Source organism: Pogona vitticeps, chromosome 1 (assembly GCF_051106095.1).
Source record: "Pogona vitticeps strain Pit_001003342236 chromosome 1, PviZW2.1, whole genome shotgun sequence".
Classification (NCBI taxonomy): domain Eukaryota; kingdom Metazoa; phylum Chordata; class Lepidosauria; order Squamata; family Agamidae; genus Pogona; species Pogona vitticeps.
The window spans coordinates 53,204,983-53,221,710 of record NC_135783.1 but is presented as its reverse complement, the minus strand read 5'-3'; the positions used below and the strand labels follow the sequence as shown (position 1 = coordinate 53,221,710).

The 16,728-nt window shown below is 39.7% G+C and overlaps 1 protein-coding gene across 3 annotated transcripts in view; it reads right to left on the bottom strand.

The window, feature by feature from the left end:
• The window catches only part of SMYD3 (SET and MYND domain containing 3), a 506,262-nt gene that overhangs the window by 416,001 nt on the left and 73,533 nt on the right, over positions 1 to 16,728 (bottom strand). For all 3 annotated transcript variants that reach the window (XM_020787921.3, XM_072992853.2, XM_072992847.2), the window contains exons 3-5: positions 11,648 to 11,755; positions 10,179 to 10,236; positions 3,980 to 4,116 (exon numbers count right to left, since the gene is read on the bottom strand). In XM_020787921.3, the coding sequence (XP_020643580.3) occupies positions 3,980 to 4,116; positions 10,179 to 10,236; positions 11,648 to 11,755 (303 nt within the window). The remainder of the gene's footprint in view (positions 1 to 3,979; positions 4,117 to 10,178; positions 10,237 to 11,647; positions 11,756 to 16,728) is intronic.

Here is a 16,728-nt window from a genome sequence, read left to right as displayed (position 1 = left end):
CCAGAGTGCTAGAACTATACTTTCCTTCAGGGATATAGGTAAGCTTTCTCTTGTCTGCCCACTGGAATGTCCATTAATTGCTTTCAATGATGGGAACATCGAGTTTGTCTATTTTTTTGGAATTGGAATGGGCTGGATTGGGCTAAATAGGGTTGCTAGGAGGTCTGATATGCCATTTGGTGTGATCCACGCAGAAACCCAATTTGACCCACAGCAGCCTGCTGTCAATTTGCCAATACAGTATTGTGAAGTGGCTTAAGAAGAGAGCTGTTTCACGAATTGGAAGGAAGACGCACTTTGGTTCATTTCTAGCAATCACATGCACTGGAAACAGACCAAAATGGAGTGATCCTACTTTCACCAAAAAAGTAGAAGTCCCTGACAGGAGCCAGAAAGGTGTGGTTAGGACCGCTCGGGGTGTGTGTGTGTGTGTGTGTGTGTGTGTGTGTGTGTGTCTGTGTCTGTGTCTGTGTCTGTGTCTGTGTGTGTGGTTAAACACCTGTATAGTCAGCCTCATACAGGCATAATAAACGAACCTTAAAGATCAATGTCTTCATATAAACCGTAGGTCTTTATATGAAGTATAATGGAGTGAATAAGAATGCTGCATTACTAAATTGAAATATTTAGAGCATAAGTGAAAAACCTATGCAGACGAAAAATGAGTTTGCAACGTACACTAAGACCTGTTTATGTCCTAAATTATGCACTACTATTTTGAAAAGCCTGGTGATTTGAAAGACGAGTACAAAGTAGATCTCTGGGAGTCAGTGCACTTATTAAATTATAAAATGATCATCACTGTCTGGAAAGAAAGATCACAGCAGAATTCAAGTAAAAACAGAAATGAACTCTTCTTTATATACCTTTTTTCAGCAAACCCGAAATCACACCACTACTAAAAAAATTTTAATTGATTCATCCTCTACCCAAAGGCAATTTCCTCTTTGGATAGCCAAGAACATTTCTCTTATAAATCACAGTAATTAAACAAAGTGAAAGCCAGTGTGCAGTCCTAACAGAGAGATGCACTGACGGTTATGGTCTGGAATGGGCAGAGTTCTCTTCTGCCAGCACAACTGGCCTTCTGGCAGAGATCTGCTGCCATAACTGCTGTGCTGGCTAAATGCAGCCTGCAGAAGAGCTGTAAAAAGGTGAGGGAGCAGCTGAGCTACACCAGATCCAAACCAGCTCCAGCCTAGGGACATAGCCACTTGCCAGCTGTGAAATTAGGTAGGAAGGTAGTCCTAAGTAATTTCCAGAACTCCAAGGCTGGGAGGGAGTTGTATTCAGCACAGCTTCAGCTGGCGTAGTGTCAACTCAGCTGGCCTGAGTCATCTTGGCTAGCTAGGACTGCACCTGAAATCAAACTCAACAAGACCATCTTTTGCAGCTACATGCAAGTCATTTTCCTCTCCACAGTATGCATTTAAAAATTATGTATTTTTTAAAATAAATAAATAAAAATATTGTGGTACTTCAAAGACTTAACACATTTATTTTTCTGCAGGTTTTAATGGGTTACAGTCTAGCTGGGCTTGATGATAAGCTCCCATCATGTGCATGTGGAATGCTGCCTATGAGGAAACTTTGTGGGCTAGTAGGTTGAGCTTACAGCCTTCCCTATTGGCAGGTGCATCCCAAGAACAGCCCTTGGATCTAAGTTGAACAATGACAGAATTTGGCAGAGGATGCTTAAAAAGAAACACAGCCTTATCCTATTGGACTCTTTATAGCTTTTCAATCTGGCATGATGTGGGAAGGATGGAGGAAGGCTTTTGTCACGATTGGCTAATGAGATTGGTTAATCTCAAGCCCTGCCATCTCAACTGGGATGTTGGATTTTTTTATGAATGGGGAAAAGACCAAGTTTTTTGCTGGTGGCACTGATTTGAAGACTGGGAGGTGCAATGACTTTGCTTTTCTCTCTTTCAGGTTGATATAGGAGCAGAGGTCCTCTGAGGGCGAGAGAGGAGTGGAGTCCTGAACACCTGGATCAGGTGAGGGCCCTGGAGAAAAGCCAGTTAGTTTTCTTCTTCTAGTCCTGAATCATATAAGCTGTCATCTGACTGGCTGTCTCTTACAGGAATGGAAGCTGAGTATGACCTTGGGCTCCAGTATTCTGACTATGGGGTTGTAGTGAGGGCAATGGCTGGGCCAGCAGGATAGATCTCGATCTGAATCGCTATTCATCCTCAGAGACACGAGGAGGCAAGGATGGCTCTCATAAAGGAGTCTGAGGAGAGGGAGCTCTTGGAGAGATGGCAACACTCTGCACAGAGAGACTAAGGTATTCACCCTCTGAAACTGAGATCACATCCTGGGCATTGGTAGTATAAGCAGAGAAAGGCTCCCGGACAGGCAATTGGGAGTCTGAGGTGGCCACTAAAAGCTCAGTATCAGTACACTGCAGCTTCTTCCATTTGGTGGTCTCAATATTGGAGACTGCAAGACCCTTGTAGAGACAGTGCTCTGATTTCTTGGTAGATTTTGGTGCCAGTTTTGACATTGAGGTACCCCGGGGTCCAGTTCTGAGGGCTTGTTTAGTGCCGCTGCTGAATCCATCGCTTCTGTTCCCCCAGGAGTAGAATCAGTAGCCTGAAGGGAATTATTCCCAGAGAAAGGAATGAAACTGGGATTGATGGTTTGTAAGAGTGACAGCAGTAAAGCTTTTGCAAATATTGCAGGACTGAACTCTCCTAAGCAACAGAAAAATAACCCTCTCTCTAACAGAATACTTTGCTTTGAAAGAATAATAAACAGGGATAAAAGGAGGCGAATACTTATCACAAAAAATGATGCAGGTAAGCAAAAAGGTGCTGGAGCAGTCCAATATGTGCTATTGAGGCAGCTGATGAAAACAGATTGAGAAGAGTGGGACCACGATTTTGTATTGTATAGGCAAAAGATGCTTTCATTTTTGAGGCTCTGGAACTTTCCAAACCAGCATTCCTACAGGCGGAAACCCATTTGTGTGCATACATAGACACCACCACAAAGAATTAGTATTACTATTGCATTTCCTGTTGTAGCTCTGAAGGTAATTATACAATCATTGTGAGAAATTAGGATAAGCGACATCTAGAAACCCACTGAAAGAACCATATTACAGCAGATCACGCATATTACAGCAGATCACCCATATTAGAGCAGATCACCTTGCACATTTTAGAACAAAGTACTGTACTATTTTTATTTAGATATCTCCAGAAAGCAAATGTAATCAGGGTCTCTAAACTGCCAATGCTTTTCCAGGAAACTGTAAACCAACAATAATAAAAAATAATAATATTCTTTTAATTGAGCATTAGATGTTTCTTATTAAATGAAATATCAAGATTATTTCATGATGCCAGCTCTTCAATTTCATAAGGCCAAGCCAGTGACAAAGAAATCTAACAGTATTTACCAAAAATAAATTAACATGTTATACGATATACAAAAAACTAGAAAAATGGCCAGGCAGGGCTAATCCACAGATATCTTCTGCAATGTATCATCATATCAACACGAGAAATAGAAAATATATACATACATATATACATATCTATTCTCGAATTATATTTGGCACAAAAAGACATTCTTCAAAAGAAGTATATGAATAAACCATAATGACATTTTTGCTAGAAACCAACATATGAGATAGCTAGAGTTTTTTCTTTAATCATCTCAACTCATTTTTCAATATCAGCATTTTGTGGTGTCACAGTTCTCGTTGTTTTATACAGTATATGTCTACTGTTTGCATTAAACATTTTAATCTAAGATCTGAGCAAATCAAAATAAAGTGCTACTGGTCCCTGGCAGGGTGTCAGTTTAATTACTTATGGGGGATATAAAATTTACCATTCCCTCTTGACATCTGGCAGTACATATATTACTTCAGTACATTGGTCCTTCGTAAAATGCATAAGAACAAATATCAGCAACAAAAGCAGTCAATTTCTAGAGTTGTCAGATTACATGACTTAACACTTACTTTTGCGAAGGTCTGAAAAATATCTAGGGTAGGCGGCAGCTGAGAAGCATCATGGATCTCCACCTTCAAGTACAGCAGGAGTGTCGTTGCTAAATGCCCAAGGCCTTCTTTCATTTCTTCATTAAGGTCTTCAGTATCTTTAAAGAAAGCAATGTATTGCAGGGCATGAACTTTCCAGTCTAGACAATTCCAACCCCAAAGACACAGAAAAGCAAACATAGATCACTTTATTTTTGACACTTACTTCTCACCACCAGGTTATTTCTGCCAAACAATATGTGAATGGAAGAGTAAAAGCTCAGAAACAAAGCAGATGGGCAAGAAGATGGGGAACAGCAAAAGCAGTCAATTGAGCAGGTTAAGTAAGAATGGCAATTCTTCATTATGCAAAATGCTTTCCACAGTATAAGATTGCAGTCAGACTTCCAGTCAGTTCTCACAAATTATATTAGTAGAGTTTTAGCACAATTGCAAAAAGGTGAAATGCACAGTAAAATCTATAGAAATATATAATATGCAAGGTAAGCTCAAATACAAACATATGTTGGATTTTCATCTCTAGATATGGCAGTCTTTGTGATGACTATTAAGAAATAAACTGTGCCTTGCTTCAAATGGAGGCCTTGTGCTAGTGCAAATATGGACATTAGACAGCTTGTACATAGAATTCCTTGGCCACTTATGTACCTTCCTATGTCCTAGCTAAATTTTCAATGTTGTTCCTACTGTGAAAATGACATGGCCTTAATATGTGGGGGGAGGAGGGGGATGCAGGCCCCCAATTTGAGACGTTACGCCCAAGCCTAAACTAGCAAAAAAGGCACTTTCATTTATGACAATTGGGATGACCAGTTGCTGACCCAAACCATCCACTGTGCTGTAGGTACCTATGCCCTCCAAATGCTGCTCTTGTACTTTGCAGGACCCACTTGAATAGCATGAGACATCACATGGAGGGCTGCAGCAGTATTTGGGGAAATCAAGGTAAAAGATCAAGTGTCTTGCCTCACTGAACCACTGCCCCTAGGACAAAGTGCTATATGAGGGTGGTTCGTTGGACAGGTTAAAGGGCCATTTCCCTGCCCTGAATGGGGTTGCACTTCCCCTGAGGGACAGGGTCCGCAGTCTGGGGATGCTCCTGGTCCCCGATCTGGCCCTGGAGGCCCAAGTGGACTCCGTGGCCAGGGTTGCCTTCATACAATTGCAGAAACTGTTCCAGCTGTGACCCTACCTGGACAAACAGAGCCTCACGGCAGTCACATATGGACTGGTAACAACACGTTTAGACTCCAATGCATTTTATGTGGAGCGGCCTTTGCAGATGATCCGGTGATTACAACTGGTTCAGAATTGAGCTGCACAACTGGTAAGTGAAGGAGATGCAAGAGAACGTATTCAGCCAATTCTGGCCAGGTTACATTGGTTACCAGTTCTGCCCGGGCCCAATTCAAAGTGTTTGTTTTGACATATAAAGCCCTTAAACGGCTCAGTCCCTGGATACCCGAAGGACTGCCTCCTTCCATATGAGCCTACCCGGCAACTGAGATGTAGCCAGAAGGCCCTCCTGAAAGAGCTGTCCCTCAGTGAGGTGAAAAGGATGGCCTGTAGGTGGAGGATCTTTTCGGCATCTCCCCCCCCCCCCGGTCTTTGGAATGCCCTCCCAAACGACATCCAACTGACGCTGACGTTACAGACATTTTGGCGCCAGGTTAAAACCTTCCTGTTCCAGAAGTTTTTTAACTGAAAGTTTTAATTTTAATTAATAGAGTCATGGATCACTCTTGCAGAGTGTGGGTGGCATACAAGTCGAATAAATAAAATAAATGAATAAATTACTATATTGCATCTAATACAATATGTATGAGATGTGATACAACCATAAAGGATTCCCAGTGAAGTAAAATAGAGTTCAAAGACTCCGCAACCTTCCAAAACAGCCTTTAACATCCAAAGTTTGGTGCTTTGACATCCAAGTCAAAGCACCAAACCTATGCATAGGGATTCTGTGCCACACCTCACTCACTCTTGCTACTAGACACCAAGGACTCGATCCAAAACAATTGGTTAAAATGGTAACTGCATGGCTTGTCTAATATCTCTGATTTTATAAGGACTAGATGCTTACTTCTTTTTTTGTAAAGGAAATTTAGAACATGGGCCAGATGATGGGCATGCCTAAAATAAAATTTTTAAAAAGTGCAGCCAACCTGCTAATATGGCAAACCGATCCTATTCATCTGTCTCGCAGCTGAGTGCCAGACTTTCTTTCAAAAATAAATGCACAGAAATGAATCACACACTCAACATGTTTCGCACACATGATGCTTGCATTTCCTGTAACTTCAGCCATCACTCTCCTTATGCTCAATGCAAGTTACTCATGTACATGCAGTAAGCAGAGGACTGGATGGATATGAGAGAGGCATGCACTTGCTTTTGTTTTTCATTATGTATGTAAACTGCCTTGAGTGCTATTCCTTAGTGTAAAAGCAGGATAGAAATATAATAAGAAAAAATAAATAAAAGTGATGAGTCGGAAGAGAAGAACTCCTATCTCTGAACCAGAACCCTGAGAAACTGACGATCACAACTGTATGAAATGTCTTGGTTCTCTGCTTCAGATTCATTCTTTTCCATAAAGTGATGAGGGAGGAGAGGGAGGTGCCTGACCCCCTCCCCGTGTGTCTAGTCAACCCCTATCTGAAGAATGTGGCATGATTTCAAATGAAGGTGTACAAGGTCTGTTCAAACATGCCAGTAGTGAATGATCTGCATAACAGTTCTAAGCAAGGTGTAGATGCATCTTCACACCTCCTCAGTACAGACCTCTTCATATCAATCAAGAACGCAGTTCAACTAGCACAGAACAAGCCTTCAGCAGAATAATAAATAATAGATTCTACACACATTTTCTTAGAAAAGTCTTTTTAAGGGGAAATTGGGAAGCACATAATCAAGGCTGGAAGAGTCAACTGCAATCTGATTCCTAATCCCAAAAATATGTTCCTAAACTACACAGTCTTAGAAAACAAAGAAATTCTCTGTAATATTAAGATTGCATCTTAGATTGTGTCCAAGATGTTTATGGCCTATAAATGGAAATCTTTTTATCAGTACCTCATTCAAGATTGGCTCAAAGATATACTGGGGATCCTGCACCTGTCAAAATGTTAGCAAACTAGGATAAAATCTCATGAGAGCAAGGTGATCGCACAACATTTCTAGTGATATTAACCTCTTATTCAGATAACTTATCACATATTAAGAAGCCACCTCCTCCAAATATAAGAAATATTTGCCTACACTAGAGAGCTTGACAGAGTTCACTGACTAGGTTCTGATACTCAAGTATCTATCTATCTATCTATCTATCTATCTATCTATCTATCTATCTATCTATCTATCTATCTATCTATCTATCTATCTATCTATCTATCTATCTATCTATCTATCTATCTATCTATCTATCTATCTATCTATCTATCTCCGCCCATCTGGTCTGGTCAACCACTCTGGGCGGCTTACAATAAAGAAAATACAATAAACCATAAAAATTTAACAAACAAACTGTGACACATGCAATAATAGAACAAAAGATAAATGAGAAAAGAAAAAGAAATTAAGTATTGACAGGAGTGAAGGCCTGAACGTACAGCCATGTCTCTTAAAATACGGCAGTCTCTTAAAAGTGCCCAGCGTAGGGGCCGCATGAATCGCCAGAGGAAGGTTGTTCCAGAGGCAAGGAGCCACCGCCGAGAAGGCCCGGTTTTGTGTCCTTTCCTTCTGGGCCTCCCTCGGCGTTAGGCTCCTCAGCCTCACCTCCTGTACTATTTTGTCACTATCTTACTATTTTATTATTTGACTTCATTATATTTCTTGGGCCTAAATCCAATGCCCACTAGCAGAGTGAAAATCACTGCTATAGTTACACTGTTCTGCAAAGCAGAAATAAAAAACAGAATTCCAAAACAGAATTCCAAACTTGTGATCTATTTTGATCAACCCATTGTACAATGGAAGCAATACCAATCAAATTTCAGAGAGTCTTATTTCTCAGTTCCGCACTGTGTCCCTAATGTGGTTTTCAGCCTTGAGGCAAATCCTAAATCCTACAGAAGCTCATGCAAGGATATACTTGATAAATCACTGACTGAAACTCTTTTTCTCCTCAGCAGGACTCATGGCCCTGATACTAACAGATACTTTCTAATCAAGAAGGTACCTATTTTAGAAATTATTCACTTTGGAGTTCTACTCTAGCAATGTAATAACTCTTGGCTACTCAAAGCTAAATCTATTACAAAACAAAGAATCTAGGAAACCGAATTGCAACAGCACTAAAATATTGTTTTTCAGGCAAGAAGACATTTCTGCCTTCTAGGTGCCTTGATAATTTCACATTTCCCAACACTAGAAAAGGTTTCACTTTAACCTGATGTAATATTTTTACCTTTTGTGCTCTGGGAGGAGGGATGTTGCATTATACCCTACCAGGAACACACACATGTGAACACTGTTGGCTACATCCTATTATGCTATCTCTTCTACCATGACTTTCATAATACAGTGGTGCCTCACTTAGTGATGTTAATCCGTGCAGAAAAAATCATTGCTAAGCGATAACATCGCTAAGCGAAAATAAAAAGCCCATAGAAACGCATTAAAATGTGATTAATGCGTTCCTATGGGCTAGAAACTCACCTTTAAGTGAAGATCCTCCATAGGGGCGGCCATTTTCAGTGCCTCTTAAGCGAGGAAACACAGCGGGCGGCCATTTTGTTTACCTGGCGGCCATTTTGAAACTGCCAATCAGCTGGCCGAAAATGAAGGCTTTGCAATGATCGCTTCTCTGCAAAGCGAAATTTCCCCATAGGGACCATCGCAAAGCGATTTCATCGCTATACAGAGCGATCACTATGCGAGGCACCACTGTAATCCTCTTCCATCGATTCCCAAAAGATTCCAAAACAGATCAACAAATTCTGTATATTATTTCTCCTTTCTGATCAGGATTCTTCCTGCCACCCTCAAAACCTACCAATAAAATGGTCACATTTTGTACAGCTGTTGGAGTCTCTCACAGTTCTTTGCTAATATATCGGCCAGAATTTTGTTGGTGTTATTTACATCACATGCCATCAGCCATGTCCATGCCACAGCCTTTTCAGGAATTAATCCCATTCTCCCCTCCAGGCTCTGAAGAGCTCTAGGGATCCCCTTCATTCTTGAGGGTGTTCAAGAGCCACACAACAGGATATGGAAAGATTTGATGTTGGAATATTCACTTTTGGCAGTACTGGTCCCAGTGCTAGGACCACCAGCAGCAATCTTCCAACTTAAAATCATTATCTATCCTGTTCTATGGCTCTGGAAGTATTCCTAAATCAAAAAGGGATTCTTAGCTATCCCCAGAGCCAGGCAGGGTTGAATGGGAAGCTTTTAATTTCCCCAGACAGATGCAACATGGCCACAACTGATGACCTCACCAGAAATCAGTAGGGCAACCTATGCCAAAAGGATTTGAGCCATTGAATTCTGCCTACTAACAATACAAGATTTCGCTCATTATATTTTGTTCAGTATACTGCTATGTTTTTTGTGTATGTCTTTATCCAGTATTATTTACTTAGTACTGGTCTTTGACCATAATAAAGTGTTACTTACTTGCAGTGCAAACTGTACAAACTTTGTAAAAGAGCATCAGCTGGTGCAATGAACCTTACTCTGGAACAATGACACTTTTGATTCGGGCCCCAGTTCTTAAGATTGCAATACCATAAATCATGCCAGGTTCTTTACAATGAATGATGGTATTAAAAAGACTTGATGTTTCAAAAACATCCTATATTTAAATTTACATTCTAAGTTTTAATTATCTACTGTTTCTGAAACAAGTTTCTTAAGCAATGTGTGACTCTAAAAGAAAAATATATCGAAAACTGATGTCAACAAAATTCACATTGGCTAACAAGAGCAGGAATGCAGAAAATCAGAAACTCAACAAATTCCCAAATTATTATTTTTTTTTAAAAAAAACTATTAACTAGCTTTTGAAAAGACAGCCTGGTTAATTGTGGGCTCCAGTTTTAATCCCCAGTTATTAGAAGTCAAATTTGCTGAATTCCAAAGACAAGTCATATCTCAAGATGCTACACAGAAGTGAGAAAAATATACAAAAACACTGCTAACAGCTACTTACTTGATTTAAGATCAGAAAAAGAGTAGAGGTTCTCAGATGGGCATGGTGTCTGTCTTAACTGTTGATAACAGAAAAAATGAATGAATGAAAATGCATTTCATTAATATCCAACTCTTTTTAATATAAGTTATTATAATCCTAGCACACCTGTGTATCAAAGCAATTAACTGTCCACATATATTGATTCTTGCTTCCTCTCATGCTTAGTGTAAAAGCAGGATGGGTCAACGTTATCAACAATTTAAAACCTATTAATGTAAGCCACTGCTCATTTATTTTCCTTCCTGTTCTTTTAGTCTCTGCATTTTTGTTTCATAAATTCCATATTCCACACAGAGTCAAGATAAAGGGAAACAGTTGCAAAAAGTTTTTTTTTAAATTCAGCCACTTAATTAAACTGGGGTTTTTTTATTTTGTTTGTTTTGCATTATTTTGCCATACAGTGTGTGCAATGTTTACAAACTAGCGGTCAAGAATTCCCATTTGAAAGAGGGCAGTCTTTTATAGATACCTGTATTAGATTTGGGGTTTATACAGTAATGCCAGAATTTTGGATCAGCCCCAGCCTAAAATTACATAGACAATTCAACATGTGAGCAAGAATTAAATACACTCGTTAATTTTTGAGAATATTTTAGAGCTATTCAGACATCATTTCAATGCCAGTTACTTCTAATTAACATACTGAAGAGAAACTTAACAGACACAGATGCTTATTTCGATACATATGGTTGATGAGTTTGTTACTTTTTTTGTTTTACAGACTACCCATTAGTTTCTGCATTTCTACTCAGTCCTAAAGCATATATCTGGAGTAACTGACACAAGTAATTATACAAATACTCACCTTAGAGGACAATTATATATATTCATCTAGCCAGAGTTTGTGAGGTCATTTTAAAAAAGTAACATGGTATGATTAAAGTGTTTGCTTTAAGTTATGGACAATTAAACATACCTGAATGGTAATGATTGCTAATTTCTTACTTTTTAGTTCTTTTAAAAGCTGGAAAAACGCCAAGAAAGGTGCCAAATCCTTCCCAATTACCCTCAAAGAACATTTTTGAAGTAACAAGGAAAAATTACCTCTTACATGAAAAAAAAATTAATCTGAGTTAAGTGATGGGACAGCTGTTTCTTTGCCATGTAAAGAATGACCAGCAAAGCCGAAGCTATTTATTTAAGGCACTTTTTAGGATGCTTTTTGGCTAAAAAGATTCCTGCGTACCTCACAGATCAATAAAACAGAAGCCAGTTTCCATCTTCAAGCATATACGGTAGTTTAAAGAGACATGACCTCAAGTGACAAAAAAGATGAAGACAGAAAAGGAATAGAAGAAAACCTGACAACAGTTCTTAAAGTTAACAAGATTAACATTAGAAACAATGAGGTGCTTCCATTCCCTCCCTTATATCTCAGGCATCTTCAGACTTTTCCAGGATGACTCACCAGTAGAAAATCTACTTACTATTTTGAACACAATCCTGCCGACAAGCCTTACTGAGTCTGGTGGAAAGTTAGGCTCAACACTCTTGATACACTTGCACTCTCTTCTGTGATCCTGCCAGGCTTCTTTCTACACATTTTGGGGAGTAAAATATATATTAGTTTGCTTTTAAAAATAACACTGATGATTGTAGCACAAGAAGGCTCTAAAGTCTAATATAAAGAACTATAAATATTTCTACAAAGGTACAAATGTTTGTGCACAAGCAAAATAATAGTCTTTGGGATATTCAGGCACATACAGCCATGACAAGAATAATTTGTATATTTTTCTAGTGCTGCGTTAATTATTACTTATTAGAGGTCTCTACTAATTACAGTGGGGTCTCAACTTACAAACGGCTCGACATACGAACGTTTCGACTTACGAACTGCTCTCATAGGAGTATATGGACTCGACTTACGAACTTAGATTCGAGTTACGAACTCTTTTTTTCCATTTTTTTTTTAAAGCTAAGTCATCTTAGGTTAAAAGGAAAAAAGAAAATAATATGCCCCTCTAGTGGCAGAAGGCGGAATAGCAGCTTCCCATTAGTTTCTATGGATGAAAAAAGCAGATATGGATTAAATGGTTTTCAATGCATTCCTATGGGAAATGCAGATTCGACTTAAGAACTTTTCGACCTGAGAACTGCCTTCCAATACGGATTAAGTTCGTAAGTCGAGACCCCACTGTATATAGTACAGAAAACCAATGGTATGTTGTTCATATTTCAGCATCTTCTCTTTTTAGAACAAACTTGTCATACATGACTCCATAAGATTTTGAAGATACCTAACAAGGCAATGGTACTCTCTACCTAGAAAAACACACAATTATTATTATTATTCAAAAATACCAGACACAGTCAATCAAAATTACAAAAACATTGACTGGTATTATATAACAGATACAGGTTTTAACCAAAAACCTAAGCATCTGTGTGAAGGAGAGAAGGCCAGTGTGCCATCCTCCACAGAGCAGAAGCCGGAGGAAAGTCAAGGCTGCATAGAGGGAGTATTAGTGGATATAGATCAGGGGAGCGAGGGATGGAAAGGGTCCCTGGAGGTGAGTCTGGCTGAGGAGAAAGGGGAGGAGCTGGACTTGATTGTTTGGGAAGAGGTTATAAATGATGGGAGGAACGCACGCGAATTTGGAATTGTAACGGGCGGAGAGCAGCCCGAGAGAAAGGACTGGGCGGTGCAGACGGAGCTGAGAGACGGGCCTTGGGAATGGCATGGACTCTTAAAGGGCTTCCCAAATCTCCAGCTCGGTGGTGGACTACTGCCAGACCCCAAGGATTACTGCGTGAGAGGTGACGACCCGGAACCTATAGAATGGACCGTGGTTGTGTACCCACGCAAACAGCGTGGGGGGGAGGGTGATCCATCCCATTCCCTCTTTACCCCATCAACCGTGCAAGGGGGACTGGGCGAGACATCTGTTGTGGGACAGCTTGTGCCGTGAGGAGCACCCCGCTGAGGCCGATGACAGACCGAGAGCGGTTTGGTCCGGCCCCTCTGTGAGGATTGACTTGGTAACGCCCGACGTTAAAGTAAGAAGTTACAGAATATTACTAGAGTTGAGTTTGATGGATCCATTTGAGACAGTTGAGTTGAATTTGTTTAATAATAAAAAGAAGAATGTTCAAAATATAGAAATGCCTCCGGCCATTTTTCCCGAGCAAACTCAGGGGCTGCCCTCAGCTGAAGCTGAACCCAATCACAATCTGTTAAATATCAGTACAGTATGTATGCTGTTCCTAATATTCCCATTTTTTGTTGTTTTTGATATCAGCAACTGCTTATAATACTGTGTGAAATTTCTTGATATTATTCCCAAAAGCCCCAATGACTACGGGGACCACTGAAGTGGTCTCAGAAATCGCACCATCAGAGTTACAAAAAATGGCAATATTAGGAACAGCATACACACTGCATCGATATTTAACAGATACTTACGTTAAAACTTGTATCTGTTCTATAATACCAGTCAATGTTTTTATAATTTTAACTGTGCCTAGTGTTTTTGAATAATAAAAATAATAGAAGTTCTATTACTCAGTATCAGAAGGAAATCCAGTAAAGCACAATTGTGTGACTTTCAATGTCATGCATACTGGCAAATATGCAACCCACTACTAAATCAATCGTGTAGAGCTGTAGCAATCTATATGAAAATGGCAGACTTGGTTTAAAAGGCCAGTGTCTCTGTATGGAGTCATGATTTATCTCCACATGTTTCTCGTATACTTAGCCCACTGTTAGGTACTATAGTGGAGGCAGTAAAGTGAAAAAAAAACATGAAAAAGGGAGCAAACTGATGCCTCCACTCATCCCACGGTCCAGCCGAGAAGCAAATATTCAGAAAAGCATGGGGAAGACTTCTAGTGGAACTTGGTCTTTATCCCAATATGAGTAGCTTTAGCTGAGAAACTGGACCAGATGCTGAAGATGTACCGAGGTAGGTAGATCTACACTTATCACCAAATCCTTTATGAGATACCAGCTGCAATAGGGCCCAAACCTTCTTTCTAGATAAGTTCTGTCTTCCAGCAATTATCATTAGAGAGAAAGCAAAGCACCGGGATTTAGGGCAATGAAGCCCCAATTATAGATTCCTGATACCTTTTCTTCTCCACCTCCAAAGGTCCCTATAAGCAGGACACATATGTGGGGCATGTTTTACTCTGGCCTCAAGGGTCCTTGAGAGCACCTTTTTAAACTTCCCCAATAAAAGTGAATGCTTGCCTACTGAGACCATGCAATAGCTATACTGACCTGTAAGGTACTATTTAACAGAAATACAAGAGGGCAGGGAGAAAGGAGATAGCCAGAGCTGAAAACGTCACTGGAGTGCTACTGTACCAGTCTATCTCTTGCAATAAATAACTCATCAGTCTACTATCCTACTCCTCACTGCTATGCCACCACCAGTTGCAGTGGTGGTGATTAATCCTTTTTCTCTAATTTGAGGCGTGGAGGCAGTTGCCTACCTGTATTTTTCAGTTTCTGTTCACAATCTGCTTTCAAAAAATGTATTCCCAATCCCTAAATAAAATTGTCTTTTCTTTCAGTGTAATGTTACCACATGTGGTGATGTCATTCCTTTTATTTCCAGTGAAAATCCTTACATAGCTAAAATATCATCATTCCTAAAGAAGGAAGATATTAACCAGAAATTTGCAACAAAACCTCTCAAATGCACCAGGGAAAAAACTGATAAAATGTGCATTCCCTAACAAACAAAAAAACAAAAAACAGCCTAAAAAAGAAATGTAAATGTTTGGTAACTGTGGCGATTGGCCCTTTCACTCATGCCATTCAGATTCATAAGCTGATTTGCATGAATCTATGAGAGAGCTGGAGGGGCGGAGTCAATGAATATATATGAAGCTTGGCTGAAGGAGGAGTAGACAGATAGAGATAGAGTTAGTTAGTCAAAGAGAGAGGGAACAGATACTGAGATAGGGTTAATCAGAGAGATAGAGCTGATTAGGAAAATAGGTAGAGAAGGTGGTAATGATATTGCAAGAGGAAAAAAGTAGGTACTGAAAGAACTGTTGATGAATTGCTTATGTACAATGTGTATCTGGAAAACTTCTGTTATTATTCAATGCTTCACTTCAATAAATAAGTTCTGTTTCTGTTTACAAGACAAGTGTTCTGACATACGTCATTTATATTGTAGATTGAAATAATCCACTGGTAGCAGCGAGAAGAAAACACGACGTGAGCCTTTGTCAGCCTTTTTCCTTTTTCCTTTTCTTCTGGGGGGAAATTGGCAAATGGCTAAAACTTGAAGACACTGGCCAGAATCCTACTGGATACTTACATGCTCATAAAAAGAACTGAGAAGTTGCCACAGGTAACTTACATGTACTATTCATTGCTGTGGTGATTTATGGACACTGAAGGCTTACCCTTCAAGTCCTGAGGTCCCCAAAGGCTTCCCCAGGACAAAAGAGACCCTAGCAGGATTCTGAACCTGGGGCGGGGACTGAAAAATTTTAATTAGCCTTAAAAGACCATGACCGATGACATCATCAGCCTTGCATGCACGGAGCTGGGCCCACAGGATTTCAGCCATATTCAGCACCTTGTCAGTTAGCTGCAGTAACTTCCACAATTCCTCATGCATGTGCATAAATATCCAAAATTATTGTGGAGCTTATTAACGAAGTCGTAGGACACATTGTAGATCTTGTTCTGTGTAAATTCCATTTTAAAAATGTGATTCTGGAGGACTGAAACATTCTGATTGGTGTTGACCTGTCTTTTAGTGGATACTGAACAGAGTTTAATCCTCCATAGGGCATTATAAACCACAAACAAGGGCTTCTCAGCTCTTCCTTCCTGCCTTCCCCATCTACAGAGAAGGAAAGAAGAGTGAGCTCATTCCTGAAAACATACCATTAATTAGCATTATGTTCAAATGTGGCCACTGAAATATATTTGGCTCTCCAAAATAGAAAACACAATGGAATAAATCTGAAGCTTTTGGAAACTTACAAAGTATTTTTATTTTTGATACAGCTGTCTTCTTTATGGCCCAATGAAATCAGTAATCCCCTATTCTGAATATTTACATTCCACATCCAGTTCTGACAATCCCTTGGTGGATATCTCAGAAAGATTTTTCATGAATTTTGTTGCTACTATGCCAAAATGTCTGCTTAATGTTTGCACAAAGGCCAGCAGACAACAGTAGCAGGAACTATGACAAGGGATTTATGGGTACCACCAATACACAGAAAGCTTAAGGAGCAATGAAGGTGCTAAAACAACCATTTGCATTTCTGGCATTGGAAATATTGATTTAAAATTATGTAAATTTTGAAATTATTTAAGTGTGTGCCAAAAGCAATGTGGCAATTGCTGTCATATCTGTGGGAACGGCTCTTTGGCAAAGGAATAAATAAACCTTGCAAACTAATAAATAAGAGAATAGAAGAGGGTATGAAATTCTGCTTCACTCCTTGGACTCTTTTTCCTTAATTAACATAGATAGAGATGCTTAACACCGTCACATGGAGCTGTTTGCTTATTTGATCACTGTAGCCA